The 16,062-nt window shown below is 50.4% G+C and overlaps 1 protein-coding gene across 8 annotated transcripts in view; it reads right to left on the bottom strand.

The window, feature by feature from the left end:
* The window catches only part of EFR3B (EFR3 homolog B), a 161,313-nt gene that overhangs the window by 60,819 nt on the left and 84,432 nt on the right, over positions 1-16,062 (bottom strand). For 7 of the 8 annotated variants that reach the window (XM_006116729.5, XM_075923305.2, XM_025181494.3 and 4 more), the window contains exon 4: positions 5,682-5,832. In XM_006116729.5, coding sequence (XP_006116791.2) covers positions 5,682-5,832 — 151 coding nt within the window. Of the gene's footprint in view, positions 1-5,681; positions 5,833-9,712; positions 9,778-16,062 lie in introns of all 8 variants that reach the window. The other variant, XM_025181497.3, reaches the window with a different exon arrangement.

Below are 16,062 nucleotides of genomic sequence, written 5' to 3'. Positions count from 1 at the left end.
CGCGGTCATCACAATTATTCCTTGCAAATGAACTCGCTGTCTAATTCAGTCGCTTCATCTACTGACAAATGGCACCTGGACCCAGCATGATTTATACAAAGTTCACCAGCTGTTCAAAATTGCTCCGGGTGAGCGTTAAATATTCATCCCAAATCTCAAAGCGCTTTACAAGGCTGAGCAACAAGATGATCCCTACTCTACAGTGGGGGGAAACTGAGGCACAGAGCAGGGCCGTGACTGACCAAGGCCTCACAGCAAGTCGGGAGGAAAGAAAGGAAAAGAACCGAAGAGCCCAGCTTCTCAGCACTGGGTAATACCAGTTAAGGATGGAGGAGCGTTACCCATGGTGAGCCTGCTAGTTACTAGAACAAAGGGAGTCTTCATCTGCTGTGTACAGCTTCCTTCCGTGGGTAAGGCCAACAGACCCGGGTCGTCAGGAGAGGGACTGAACCTGGGGCCTTAGGGGCTAAAGCCATGAGCCCCTGCCCCACAAGCTACACACCCGCTGGCTCTCAGCTAAGGCTCTAGAGCAGACTCCACTCTCCCTTGTAGTCTCGGAGCCTTGGGGTTACACAGGCCCACTGACGGGGGGGCGGGGGGGGGAAGAGAAGGGGCAATTGCCTCCGGGGCCCGGAGCTTCAAAGGGGTTGGGGCTTTAAATTGCCGGCGGAGCGCCGTGCACCCCGCACGGCTCTGAGGGCTGGGGGGCGGGGCTATGCTCTGGGCAGCACCTAGCCCCACCCCTTTGGCCTGAGGCTCCACCCCTTCCAGGAGGCTGTCGACTCACGTGGGGCTACACATGGTTCAGCCTTTGCCCAGAAAGCTGGCGCTCTGGGAGCGGATTTACCATGGCACCCGGGGCTCTGCGGCGCCAGGCCCACGCTCAGCAGGGGCCCAGAACGCTCATTTCTTCCCCACTGCCTTGTGCCCTGGGAGTCTGCAGAGAAGGATGGGAGCCCCACGTCCTCGGGAGTTGTAGTTCCTTGGCCAGCTCCCTGCCTAGAGAGCTGGGCCTGGCGCAGAGAAGGGACTACATTCCCCAGCATTCCCTGGGCCATTAGCAAGAGGAAAGGGAGGGGGAAGTGAGGAGAGCCTTGCCCAGCACGTGCTGCGAATGGAGAGCTGGCTGCTGGAAGGGGTGGTGCTGCAAGTGGGGAACAGGAGTGCATAGGGGAGGAAGCGGCTTCGGCCCAGATCTCACCCACAGAAGCCTTCCCCAGCCTGGATTCATAGAATCATAGAATACTAGGACTGGAAGGACCTCGAGAGGTCATCGAGTCCAGTCCCCTGCCCTCATGGCAGGACCCAGTACTGTCTAGATCATCCCTAATAGACATTTCTCTAACCTACTCTTAAATATCTCCAGAGATGGAGATTCCACAACCTCCCTGGGCAATTTATTCCAGTGTTTAACCTCCCTGACAGTTAGGAACTTTTTCCTAATGTCCAACCAAAACCTCCCTTGCTGCAGTTTAAGCCCATTGCTTCTTGTCCTATCCTCAGAGGCCAAGATGAACAAGTTTTCTCCCTCCTCCTTATGACACCCTTTTAGATACCTGAAAACGGCTATCATGTCCCCCCTCAGTCTTCTCTTTTCTAAACTAAACAAACCCAGTTCTTTCAGCCTTCCCTCATAGGTCATGTTCTCTAGACCTTTAATCATTCTTGTTGCTCTTCTCTGGACCCTCTCCAATTTTTCCACATCTTTCTCAAAATGCGGTGCCCAGAACTGGACACAATACTCCAACTGAGGCCTAACCAGCGCAGAGTAGAGCGGAAGAATGACTTCTCGTGTCTTGCTCACAACACACCTGTTAATGCATCCCAGAATCATGTTTGCTTTCTTTGCAACAGCATCACACTGCTGACTCATATTTAACTTGTGGTCCACTATAACCCCTAGATCCCTTTCTGCCATACTCCTTCCCAGACTATTAGGGAAGCTCGTGGCCTCAGTCAGCTGGCCGCCCCCAAAGAAGGAACTGGCTGGACTCTGCACCTCTGTCTGAAGCCGAGCAAGGTGGTGTGTGGACTCCAGCCAACAGGAGAGGTGTCAAAGGGTGGCCGTGTTAGTCTGTAACTTAAAAAAAACACTTTAAGACCAATGAGTGGTCCTGTAACACCTTAAACACTAACCAAAAATATAGATAGTATCTCATGAGCTTTCGAGGGCACTAAGTGGCCACGAAAGCTCATGATACTATCTATATTTTTTTGTTAGTGTCTAAGGTGCTACAGGACAACAGGAGAGGTGAACATGATAACTAAGGGAGGAAAGGCTCTACTAAGGCAGTGTTAGGTACAATAGCAGGCCCACCAGAAGAATCTGACTCAATTTCCATAGCCGCAGAAGCAGCAATGGACTTTTCCTTTCTAGGGTTGCCAGTTGTCCAGTTTTGAACCGGACAGTCCAGTAGCTGAGCTTTCTGTTCAGGAAACAAATTGAGAAAATATAAATGAGAAAATACAAACGTCCGGTATCTTCTAAATAAGATGTCATGTAGACTGTGGTGTAATGTCAAGTGTGTCCAGTATTTCTGTTGAAACCATCTGACAATCCTATTCCTTTCCAGATTTATCTAATACTCAGAAAGGGAATTTAGCACCTGCCTTCCAGATTTGAACTGAAGCGCTCAGGTTTAATTTGGGCTGCTGTTACACCATTAATCCCATACTGATCTACTGTAATTTGTTGTAGAAAAAGTAAGATAAAATGGAGCAACAAATGTCGGCATCTTCCCAGACTAAGTAGGACTGGGGTTGATATTTTCAACCGCCATTACCAGTTTGAGTTTTTTTAAGTTGTCTTCTTTTAATATCGCATTGGTGATTTCCTCACAGAAACAAAGAGTGGAACAAAAGAACAACAAAGGCACCTCAACTTTTCCTCATTATGTGGGACAGTCTCAATATGGATCCAGATATCCTCCAATCACACACATTGAAAACTATTACAATGTACTGACGTTCCGTAACCATGCAGGAACCAGTCCTGTGCTCTGTGCACTTCCAAAATTCCTACTGAGTTCCGAAGTGCTTTCCTTTTGTAACCTTACTACCTTACACTTGCAGTCACTGTAAGTTAAGCAGGTTTACATGTAGTCAAGTATCAGAGGAGTAGGCGTGTTAGTCTGAATCTGCAAAAGCGGCGAGGAGTCCTGTGGCACCTTATAGACTAACTGAAGTGTAGGTGCATAAGCTTTCGTGGGCACAGACCCACTTCGTCAGATGCATGCATCTAAGCTGTATACTGCACAGTCCACACGGTTACCTAAGTTACCGCTTTTTAATAACCCTAGTGGAAAGCAGGGCTGTAAATAACTAACCAGTAGGGGCTGAAGCAGCTCCCCACCAAAAAGGAGGCTGCTCCATCCCTATGGGGCCCACCACAGGCAGAGGCTGCCTTCACATGCAAAAGGCTCCACTAAGCTTGGGCAGCCAGGCCCAGAGAGAGAGGACCACATCATACTCTGCACCATTGTGCCTTGCAACGTCTTCTGACATTATTAGCCCCCTTGTACAGAGAGGGAGGCTCAGAGACTTAACTAGGCTAAGGTCACACAGGGAATCTATAGCAGAGCTGGGACAGAAGCCAGATCTCCAATGTCCTACCCATGCTTGCTCTAGCAATGTGAGACCAGCAGCATCAGCCAGGGAGATAAAGGGTCTCCCTTCACTCTATCTGACTTCTGAGCCCATTCATGGGCGTGGATTTTCTGGATGCCCGGCTTCAGACATCTTGAGCCTGATTTCCAGAGGCTCTAGGTACCTAACCACGTTACCGACTCTTGTGACTGCATTACAAGTCGAGGCTTCTTTCCCTAAAAGCTCCATGAGTCTTGTTACTTCATGAAGCTTTCAGCCTTATTTAAAAAAAATGCTTCTAGCGCGTAGAATTGCAGAGGGAAGCCTGAAAACTGGCCCTGGGCAGGACCGAAAGAGACGAGATGTTTTTTACTTTCAGTCTCATGGTTTCTGGAGACCCACATTACCGTTCCCCTTTACAGCCCCTCCACTTTTCTGACACTGCACCATCCCAGCCATTGAACGTCAACATGAATAGGCACCGTCCTCTTCGTCTGCCCACTCTGCCAATGTGCCGTCCCCGCTCGGACAGGTGCCATTTGCAGCGCCAGACTCATATTTAACTTGTGGTCCACTATAACCCCTAGATCCCTTTCTGCCATACTCCTTCCCAGACTATTAGGGATTAGGGAAGCTCGTGGCCTCAGTCAGCTGAGACAGAAAAGACAGAGGCTCCATGTTTCCCCTGGGGCTGCTAGCAGGTGGACAGTAAGGACACACCCAACCCTCGTCCCGTTAAGATCCATTTGAGTATGGCCAGGAGCTTCCAGTGTTGGCCCTGTGTCTCCAGAACCAGGGCAAGCTTACTGCTTAATACAGCCCTTCCCTCCTTCTTTGGCCTGTCTTCATTCCATCCCCTAAATGCAGCCCACCTCCCTCAATTCCCCTCCCCCTTTCACCAGCTCCCTCTCCATTCCCCTCTCCGCTACCCATTCTATCTCCCCCATCCCGTTCCCTTCTCTCCCATTCACCTCACCTCATACTCCTCATCTCCTCAGTCTCCCCCACCTCCTCACTGGATCTGTCCTTCCCTTCTATCTGCCCCCTCTTCTGTCCCACTCCACGCTCCTCAGTCCCCCCCCCCACCTCCGATTTCACATGCACTCTCTGCACCTCACCTGCCATGCCCCTCTCCCCCACTGTAACTCTCCTCCCGGATCTCCAGAGCGCTGAACCTCACCCCCCCACACACAGTGGCTACGTCTACACTGGCATGATTTTCCAGAAATGCTTTTAATGGAAAAGTTTTCCATTAAAAGCACTTTCGGAAAAGCACGTCTAGATTGGCAGGATGCTTTTCCGCAAAAGCACTTTTTGTGGAAAAGCGTCCGTGGCCAATCTAGACACATTTTTCCGCAAAAAAGCCCCGATCGCCATTTTCGCGATCGGGGCTTTTTTGCGGAAAACAAATCTCTGCTGTCTACACTGGCCCTTTAGCGCAAAAGTTTTTCGGAAAAAGACTTTTGCCCGAACGGGAGCAGCATAGTATTTCCGAAAAAGCACTGATGATCTTACATGAGATCGTCAGTGCTTTTCCGGAAATTCAAGCGGCCAGTGTAGACAGCTGGCAAGTTTTTCCGGAAAAGCGGCTGATTTTCCAGAAAAACTTGCCAGTCTAGACACAGCCAGTAAGTTTATGGCAGGAAGCCGCTGGGATTTCCACTGCTTTCCCTCAGCTCTGATGACATCCCTCGGACATCACCCACAGCCCCCTGCTATTCCCATCATGGGCTCTAAGCGACCTACCCACCCTCTACTCGACTCATGCTGGCCTGCAGCCCCCTCCCACCTCTGTAGTCCAGGCCTGAGCCTCTCCTGACAGGAGATCTTCTGACACACTCGGTTCCGAGATGTGGGTAAAGAGGGACAATTTTACAATCCACTTGTGAACTGAGCCAGGCTTGAACCTGGTTCTCTGGGGGATGGGGAAGCTGGTGTGTGAACCCACTCTTATGCCCCTGCCTATTGGAGCAGGCAGAACCGAGCCCAGATCTTAGTACGCCACAAAGGGCGGCTAGAAAGGGATGGCAGGGAGCCAACCACTGTGCATGAGAAGATACAATGAAAAGTTTGGCCCTGCCCTGGCTGCTACTTACAGAATTTGTACCCAGGATCTGCAGGTTGGGTTTCTCAGACTCCAGCAGCTTCGCCACCATCTTCAGGAAGCTCTCCACAAAGAGGTTGATGCTCTGGCAGTGACAGGCCATCAGCAGCTGGTCCAAGGCTTCCATGGCAATGCACACGTACCTGAGGGAAACAACATATTGCAAGAGTAACTCACCCAGTAGGGACGGAGGCCTGGTGATTAGAGCAGGGGGACTGGTCTTCAGGCACTTTTAGGTCGGCTGCCAGCTCTGCTGCCGACTCTCTGTGCAACCCTGAGCTGGTCACTGCAGCCCCGTGCCTCAGTTTCCCCATCTGCAAAGCAAGATTAATACCCATCTGTTGCCCAGTCCTTGGAGGCCCAACGAGACGCTCCATTCAGTTCATTAATGTTTGTGTGTCGAGCTCTTTGGATGCTACAGTAGGACGGGGCCCAGTCCTCAGCCGTCAATGGAGCCCGGCTGATTTAAGCCAGCCAAGAAGCTGACCCAAGCAGCACTACAAGTATTAAGGGGAAATGGTATTAAACCACCGCTTTTGCTTCAGAGAGGGTTCATCTGCTCCTGGCACCCATTCCTCTGCAAGAGGGTGCTGGGGAAACAATTGCAATGGTGCAAACCCGGGGTTGAGATGACGTCTGGTGGGGAATAAGCCATGGGAAGAGCTTTTCTAAAAAGCAATCAGAGGGTTCTCTTCACATAAGAGCGGCCTTACGGGGTCAGACCAAAGTCCTGTCTTCTGACCATGGCCAACGCCAGATGCCCCAGAGGGAGCGAACAGAACAAGGCATGTTAATTTCTCTAGTAATAACAGCAGCCCCACAAGGCCCAGAGAACTCCAGGAGGCAGCAACAGAACCAGCACTGAACAACGTTTTCCAAAGCTACCCAAGTGCTTCTTGCTTAGAAGTTGCTGACACTAGTCCTCTGGGTTTGGCCTTCCTGCTTAGCTGCTTCTTACAGCTGAGGCCATGGGGACATGGCTCCTGAGCCCTGCGACAAGAGGCAGTGCAGTGTCACAGGAATGACTGAGAGCACATGACCCGGTGGTAGGAGTCAAGTTGGGGGAAGCCAGACATCCCACTACCACCCACAGTGATGGCTCAGCGCTCCGCTCCAGTGCAAAGTCTGCAAGCATCAGCGGCGGGACTCGGATCTCTTTGCTGGAGGTGAAAAACCATTTGCATCTTCCCGAGGAAGAGAAGCCAGAAACAACCACCTGGTACCCATCATGCTACTAACAACTCATCCCAGGTCTTCTCCAAATTCAACTCAACAATCTTTGGGGGAGAAATCAAGTCGACAAAGGCCGAACACGATCCAAAGGCTAGAGGGTGCAGCAGGATGAATTCAGACTGGAAATAAGACATGCATTTTTTTTTTTTAACAGGGAGGTTAATCATTCAACAGCATACTGAGGCGTGCAGAGATTCGCAAGCACATGGCAAGTCTTAAATCAAGGCTGGATTGTTTTAAAAAGATATGCTGGGGTTTAAAAGGAATTATTGTGGGGAAGTGCTCTGAGCTGGGTTATAGACCAGAGGTCAGGCTCCAGGATCACAATGGTATCTCCTGGCTGTGAACCTAGTTGTGTGCAGACACTTAACTACATCAGATTCTAAACCATTTAGTTACCTTGTGTTTCAGTTTGAGGGTGCTTTCCAGCTATTCAGCTTATTCCAGTTAGAAAGCATACTGAGTCCGGCTGTAACGAGTCAAGCACGCTTTACTACCGTGCTGTATAAATCTTTTGTAAAGCTGCCCTTGCCCCCCACGTGCAGCCGGAAAATGCTCCAGGTAGCCCCGATTGAATGGCCAATCACCACCCCCCGCTCTGATGGATCATGTGAGAGGATGACTCCCCCATCAGCCATCTTACACCGACAGCATCCCCGCAAAGGTCAGACCCCCGCCACTCACTGACGTCAAGGAGCGAGGCAGGTGCTTCTGAGCTCCAAGAGTTGAACCAGGAAAAAACACCTGAGGGAGAAGTAGCGCGGCATCTTGCCAGACTGTTTGCAGTGATTTCTCCCAGCGGGTCTTTAAGGTCACTTATTAAATCATTTTTCTAATGCGCCTGTATTTGAACGAGAAGAGATCGAAGAGGAGTCTGTGACCAGGAGGGCATGAATTGTTATTGGACGCAACCCGCCGGGCTGGCTGCCTGATTAGGTTTCAATTTCAGAATTTGTTCTGTGTCACATTTGGTTTCCAAGACAAATTGAATCTGGTCGTTTTGATGCGGCGCTGGACGTGTCTGTGCATGCAGGCTGCAAGCGGCCCTGGTCTTTGGATGACAGCTCTGGTTGGCTAGTTATATAACAAAGAGAGGCCAAGCCGTCTTTGGACTCTCAGTCGCGGCCCAGAAATTTAATTTTTGGCCTGTCCTCAAATTAAAATGTACCAGCAATACAGTGTCAGGGGCTCAGCTAGAATAATCAGCCTAACTCCATTCAAGTCAATGGAGCTGCAGCAATGCACAGGATCTAGCTGAATGCCCCCACTGGCTGTTTCATGGGCAGACCCAGATTTACAGAGAGATTTGGGATTGGCCACTCACCTCCTAAGGCTGTGGAGAGGGTGAGGTGGCTCAAGTCAGCCCCATGCATCACTGTAACCCTGGGCATCCCTGTTCCATCTCACAGGCCTGGGATCGGGGCTCTTGCTTTTTGCATCCGTGGCCCAGCCCTGCAAGATGCTACTTTGAACACGTCCTGCCGCCTTTCCCCTGTCCCGAGCCCACAATGACAACGCTTTGGAAATGATCTGAATGAGGGAAAGTTGTTTGCTTATTCCCACAATATAAGAACTAGGGGTCACCAAATGAAATGAATAAGCAGCAGGTTTCAAACAAACAAACAAAAGGAAGTTTTTCTTCACTCAGCGCAACTAGTCTGTGGAACTCCTTGCCACAGGATGTTGGGAAGACTAGAACATCCTTTTAAGGTACTTTTAAGTAGGAATAAGAGATCCTCCGGAAAAGGGCTTTATTCCGGAGGATCGCGCCAGTCTAGACGCTTTTTTCCGGCTTTTCCCCAAGCCGGAAAAAAAGCAGCGGACATGTTTATTTAAATCCGCAGGGGATATTTAAATCCCCCGCAGATTTCCCTATTCTGACTTACCTGCTTTGCATGACTTTTCCGGAATTAGGGGCCAGTGTAGACGTAGCCACAGTGTCATGCATAGGCCCAGTGTGCAGCCAAGACACAAGAATAAAACTAATGAATATTTCACATGCTTAAAGATCGTAGATTTCGTAGCCTCGGTCACATGCAACAATGATCGAATCACTCTGTCAGAGGAAAAAAACTACGTGCATCGAAGGAAGAGAATCTGCAAGGAAAGCTATTTAATACCAGCAGAAAAGAATCTGCAGATGGAGGCTCTATTTGCACGGGTCGCCTCCCCGCTTGAATGTTAAGATGATGCAGAAGAAAAACTGCACCATCGGCACCAACCAGCAGAGTGAACAGGAAAATCAGCTGCTAAACACCTCAGCGCGCCAAATCCCTTTGTAAAGGGAAACCAGGAAGCATATTGCACAGCCGTGAGTATGCAGGGAGAAAGACAGCGAGCCCCACACAGCCAGAAGAAAGGAGTTATTGTTCAATAGACGTTAACCCTCCACCTTCAGAAATATTAAAGATTTACACAATGGTGTAAATGCATCCATAGCTTCTGATCAACTGAGTGCCATAGCAGCCGAGATCTTAGCCCACTCCAGCGAGCCTGTCTGCAAGCAGAGACATTTAGCTGCAATGCAGGCAATATGTCCAAGATGACTTGGTGTCCCCAGAAGCCCTCTCCAAAAAGATAGGTGGGGTGTAAATGAAAGATGTGCTCTACACAACATGCCAAGCTAGCTGCTGTGCTGCAGATTCTGACCCAGCTACCCATAGGGACATGTATCTACAAAGGAAGAGGAGAGGAGAAAACTGCAGTAGAGACCCAAGTGCCCACAGGGACAGACACCCCTCTGCTGACCTGCACCCCAAAAAGAATACCAGGCTTGGTGCTTGAAATTACCTCTCAATTCTGTAGCAAAGGGTGGATTCTGGTGTTAGTGCCCAGGCCATTGCGTCAGGGAGACCCTGGTAATAACATAAAGGGAAAGTGTGTGTTTGGCCAATTGGTACCACACCTGGTTCTGCTCACTTACCCCAGGATTACACCAATGGAGCATCACTGAAGACGCTCCTGTTCACACTGGTATGGAATGCAGTGGGCAGTGGGACCGAGCCCTGTTCACGCCGGCGTGGAACGCAGTGGGACCGAGCCCTGTTCACGCCGGCGTGGAACGCAGTGGGACCGAGCCCTGTTCACGCCGGCGTGGAACGCAGTGGGACCGAGCCCTGTTCACGCCGGCGTGGAACGCAGTGGGGCCGAGCCCTGTTCACGCCGGCGTGGAACGCAGTGGGGCCGAGCCCTGTTCACGCCGGCGTGGAACGCAGTGGGGCCGAGCCCTGTTCACGCCGGCGTGGAACGCAGTGGGGCCGAGCCCTGTTCACGCCGGCGTGGAACGCAGTGGGGCCGAGCCCTGTTCACGCCGGCGTGGAACGCAGTGGGGCCGAGCCCTGTTCACGCCGGCGTGGAACGCAGTGGGACCGAGCCCTGTTCACGCCGGCGTGGAACGCAGTGGGGCCGAGCCCTGCTCACGCCGGCGTGGAACGCAGTGGGGCCGAGCCCTGCTCACGCCGGCGTGGAACGCAGTGGGGCCGAGCCCTGCTCACGCCGGCGTGGAACGCAGTGGGGCCGAGCCCTGCTCACGCCGGCGTGGAACGCAGTGGGGCCGAGCCCTGTTCACGCCGGCGTGGAACGCAGTGGGGCCGAGCCCTGTTCACGCCGGCGTGGAACGCAGTGGGGCCGAGCCCTGTTCACGCCGGCGTGGAACGCAGTGGGGCCGAGCCCTGTTCACGCCGGCGTGGAACGCAGTGGGGCCGAGCCCTGTTCACGCCGGCGTGGAACGCAGTGGGGCCGAGCCCTGTTCACGCCGGCGTGGAACGCAGTGGGGCCGAGCCCTGTTCACGCCGGCGTGGAACGCAGTGGGGCCGAGCCCTGTTCACGCCGGCGTGGAACGCAGTGGGGCCGAGCCCTGTTCACGCCGGCGTGGAACGCAGTGGGACCGAGCCCTGTTCACGCCGGCGTGGAACGCAGTGGGACCGAGCCCTGTTCACGCCGGCGTGGAACGCAGTGGGACCGAGCCCTGTTCACGCCGGCGTGGAACGCAGTGGGGCCGAGCCCTGTTCACGCCGGCGTGGAACGCAGTGGGGCCGAGCCCTGTTCACGCCGGCGTGGAACGCAGTGGGGCCGAGCCCTGTTCACGCCGGCGTGGAACGCAGTGGGGCCGAGCCCTGTTCACGCCGGCGTGGAACGCAGTGGGGCCGAGCCCTGTTCACGCCGGCGTGGAACGCAGTGGGGCCGAGCCCTGTTCACGCCGGCGTGGAACGCAGTGGGGCCGAGCCCTGTTCACGCCGGCGTGGAACGCAGTGGGGCCGAGCCCTGTTCACGCCGGCGTGGAACGCAGTGGGACCGAGCCCTGTTCACGCCGGCGTGGAACGCAGTGGGACCGAGCCCTGTTCACGCCGGCGTGGAACGCAGTGGGACCGAGCCCTGTTCACGCCGGCGTGGAACGCAGTGGGCCCGAGCCCTGTTCACGCCGGCGTGGAACGCAGTGGGGCCGAGCCCTGTTCACGCCGGCGTGGAACGCAGTGGGACCGAGCCCTGTTCACGCCGGCGTGGAACGCAGTGGGACCGAGCCCTGTTCACGCCGGCGTGGAATGCAGTGGGACCGAGCCCTGTTCACGCCGGCGTGGAACGCAGTGGGACCGAGCCCTGTTCACGCCGGCGTGGAACGCAGTGGGACCGAGTCCATGTGTGTAAATTTCAAAAAGAGCATCCTGAACCATATACTGCAATATCTGAAAGTCGGTTTTGGGAACAACTGAACACGGGGCTTCCCAAAGGAACAAACGGGGCTCGTGAAGTCCTGGTACGTGATCAACACCTGCTGTCTGCTAGTAACCGCTGGGTTCAATTGCAGGTGAACTCAAAACACTAAGCAATCTCTAGAGAATTAAAGAAAATACAAGTGCAAGCAAATCGGATCACAGGTGTCAGAGGTCACCACCTCTGCCGACCTCCTCCAGCTGTTTATTCCGGACTGGCAATTCATTGCTTTTGAGTTTAGGTCACAGCAGGATGCTGGTCTGAAGAAGCACATCAATTCCAACTGGTGAGCTTGATTTCAGGGATTAGGGAAAGATTTGAGATCTGCCCTTCAGCAGGGAATTAACTGAGGGACCGAGTCAATTCCATGCGGGGCAAGAGAGGGAGCAGACCAAAAAAAGCCTAGCATCAGCTATCGAACTCTTTTCTCGTCTTTATTCTGTGTAGCATGCAGAGTTCTGTTAGCCGCCACTTACAAGATATAACATCAGGCAGATCTTTGAGATGCCTTGTCAGCCCTGATGATGGTTAAAGCATAACAGGCTTTGAAAGTTTTTCAACTTTTTCACTCCTTAGGAGCACCTCATCTTCACTAGAAGATGAAAGCCAAACTGAACTTCCCACTGCACTGACACATGAAGACACGTTTGTCAGTCTTGTCTTTGTTCCTGAGACAAAGAGATCCAATCTCTCCTTTATTTCAAAGCGCGATTCCTTCTGCACTCTTCCAGCACTCGGCATCTCTAATCAGAGCGGCTGTCTAGTCTTAGCAACTGCTCTGCTCCTAAAGGGATGTCTTTTGTAAACAACGCAAGTCCCAGACACGGCACTACATAAAAGATAGATGGATAAAAACGGAGAAAGACAATACAGAATCCAGCCCAGGCTTAGCCAAAAAAATTGCAACATAAAGGAAATAAATGAAATACAGCTTTCTCTTCCTCAAACAAGGTAATAAATGGTACCGGGGAGGGGATCTTACAATCATTGAACCACATAAACGTAGGACTGGAAGGAACTGCAATACTTTATCTAGTCCCCTGCACTGAAATGGGACTATGTAATATCTAGGCCATCCCTGACAGGTATTTATGGAACGGATTCTTAAAAACCTTCCAGAAGATTGCACACCCTGCCAAGGTAATTTATGCCAGTGCTTTAACTACCCTGACAATCAGGAAGCTTTTCCTAATGTCCAATCTAAATTTCCCTAGCAGCAATTTAAACCCATTGCTTTTTGTCCTGTCTTCAGCCGCTCAGGAGAACAATTTATCCTACATCTCTTTCTAAAAGGCTTTTCGGTACTTGAAAACTGTTATGTTCCCCTTCAGTCTTCTCTTCTCCCGTCTAAACAAACCCATTTTTTTTTTAATCTTCCCACGTGGGTCATGTTTTTTATTTTTATTTATATTTATTTATTTATTTTTGTTGCTCTTCTCTGGACCTTGTCCACATCTTTCCTGAAATGTGGCACCCTGAAATGACAGTGCCCCAGCTGAGGCATAATCGGTGCTGAGCAGAGTGGAAGAATTACGTCTCGCGTCCTGCTTACAACCCTCCTGCTAACTATTACAATGGTTATGTCAAAATAAAATTGGTCTGTCTCCTCCTCTTTCTCGTCCTGTGCCACCTAATTTCTGCTAGTGCAAAGCAAGCATAAAATATTACCTTGTGCTCCTGCCTTACACTGGTAGTAGCCGTAGACATGCACTTTGCAAAGTGGTAGATGGTTACCCAAGGGGCTAGGAAGTGGAGAAGCCGTTCTATGGCTTTATTAAGCAGTGATTTTGATGGGAATTTACCTGTGTTGCACACAAGTGAAGAGGCAGTGTGGTTTGGTATGATTCATGAGGAATTCCACAGGGACCAAGGAGACCATCAGAAGGAAATTCCATCTGCACAGAGGCACGTAGGCAAAGAAAGAGTCTCATGGACAAAGGAAGAGTCTCAATAGAGACAGTCTATGGGTACGTCTAGACTACCGCGTTTTGTCGACGGAAGTTTTGTCGACAGATACTGTCGACAAAACTTCCGTCAACAAAGAGCATCCAGACACATTGAGTTCTGTCGACAAAGCAAGCTGCTTTGTCGACAGAACCCTGAAGTCTGGACGCAACGTTACAGGCAATAACACCTTCTGTCGACAGAGTTCCGTCGACAGAAGGCGTTATGCCTCGTAAAATGAGGTATACCAGCGTCGACAAAACTGCCGAGTTCTGTCGACGTTATGTCGACAGAACTCAGCGGTAGTGTAGACGCTGGTATAGTTTTGTCGACAAAAGTCCACTTTTGTCGACAAAACTAGGTAGTCTAGACACACCCTATGGGCCCCACGGACGATTAAAGGATTAGAAAATGCCTTATAGTGATGATAGATTCAAGGAGCTCAATCTATTTATCTCCACAAAACGAACATTAAGTCTATAAGTACATAACTGGAGAACAGAAATTGTTTACCAGAGGGTCCTTTAAAAGGCATGACAAGATCTAATGGCTGGAAGTTGAGGCTTCAGACCAGAAATAAGGTGCACATTTTTAAACATGAGGGCAGTTAACCATTGCAACAACAGGGGCATTCTCCATGGAATTTTTTCAGATCAGGAGTGTATGTTTTTCTAAATCTAATTCAAATAGGGCAGGTTTCCCAAACTTTTTCATCCACGGGGTCCTGAAACTTTGGCAGAGCTCTTAAAAGATCCTGATTTTTAATTCAATAGGTACCCAAATAAATAAGCAAAGTTTTGGAATTATATTTTTAGTTCTTGCATATGTTGATACTAATTTTCTGATTAAAACAAAAGAAAATGTAACCAAATAACAGGGTCATACAACTGTCATTAATATTTTCCTCCAGAGAGCACAGGGAAACTCTGGACTATGGGGATCACAGTGGACCCTTCTGGCCTTGGACTCCATGAGGGCCACAGGTCTCCAAGATTTAGGATAAACTAGAAATCAGGAGACTTTTTTTCAGATAAAAACTAAGATACTTGTAGCCTCTTCCCTGAGCAGAGTCCTGTGATGTAACCCTCCATCAAGTCACTCACCAACCTACAAAATCCCTGAGCCTGTCCAAACACAGTACTCTAGCAAGGGGGACAGGAATCGGCTATGTTTTGCAGTCCTGCCTCTCAATGCTATGGGTGACTTTGGATAAGCAGTAGCTGCAGCGAGCCTCTTACAGCTTCTAGCTACTACAGGAAGAGGTGTGTGGGAATTCCATCTGCATGGATGAATGGGGGCCTTTGAGCTTGGTGTGACTCCACATACACGTGTGCAGAGGAGAACAGCACTGTGGTGTGAGACCAGAAACTGAAAGATACTATTGTCTAGGTGTCACTTATGGGGGTGTGTGTAGCTGCCCAAGTCACAAAGAACACAACCATTTTGGTGTCCCCTAGGACATATGTATATTTTGGTGTTTAGTGCACCGATTCATCCCATTAGCTTCATTCAGTCTTCACCTGGACCTTTTCCCGGACATTTTGGGCACTCGCTCTCTAGGAACATGTAGCCCATATACCTAAGAGGGAGATCTCTCTTTAAGAGACCCCCGTGGGAGAGGGGATAGGAGTGGGTTGTGTCTGAGCCATTGTTGCAAGGCGGATTGAGCACTCCACACCCAGAAGCTTCTGGAGTTGGGTGTGGTAGTTTGGGGTCTACTCCAATAGGGTCTGTCTCTCTTGGGGGGGTCAGATTCCATTGGTCAGCAAGCAGGGCAGCTGCTTTTCTAAGGGTCACATGCCCTATGGGGACTGGAAGAAGTTGAGCTCAGGAGCAGAAATCAAGCTGTTGTCCTGCACGCTGAAGCCCTTTGCAGCAGGTGGTGATGATGCTAACTCTCCCAGGGTGCGTCTACACTGCACCCAGAGCTCAAAATAAGCGACGCAAATTGCATAGCTTAGGGTTAATTTCAAAATAGCTTATTTCAAAATTTGGCGCTGTCTACACAGCACTTATTTCGAAACAAAGCGCTATTCCGAAACGTCCCTTGCTCCTCGTGGAACGAGGTTTACAGGGACATCGGAATAGTGAACTGGTTATATTTCAAAATAACGGGCACACTCAAAAGACGTGAAATAGCTATTTTGGAATATCTCCAGAATCTGCAGTGTAGACATAGCCTAACAGAAACATGGACTATGTTAATTATAACAAGGGGAAACTGGAAGGGAAAATGACATCTGTTTTAGTTGTATGCTTTGAATGTTGTTTTGATTTTAGCCAAGCTACTAGTTAATTTTCTTAACTAATGTGATTTATCAGCTTTTTTTTAATGTATTAATGGAGAAAGAGTCATTTCTATTTTGTAATTCTCAGTTTTGTATTTTCTTGTATTTTCTTTAAATTCATATACTTGTGACTTAACCAGCTAGCTGGCTGTCTAGCCGTGATCCACAGCAGAGGAAGAGGCTGTCTGGATTCCAACT

This window comes from Pelodiscus sinensis, chromosome 3 (genome assembly GCF_052426305.1).
Source record: "Pelodiscus sinensis isolate ZL-2025 chromosome 3, ASM5242630v1, whole genome shotgun sequence".
Lineage (NCBI taxonomy): Eukaryota > Metazoa > Chordata > Testudines > Trionychidae > Pelodiscus > Pelodiscus sinensis.
Note: the sequence above shows the minus strand (reverse complement) of the source record. Positions and strands in the feature narration are given on the sequence as shown.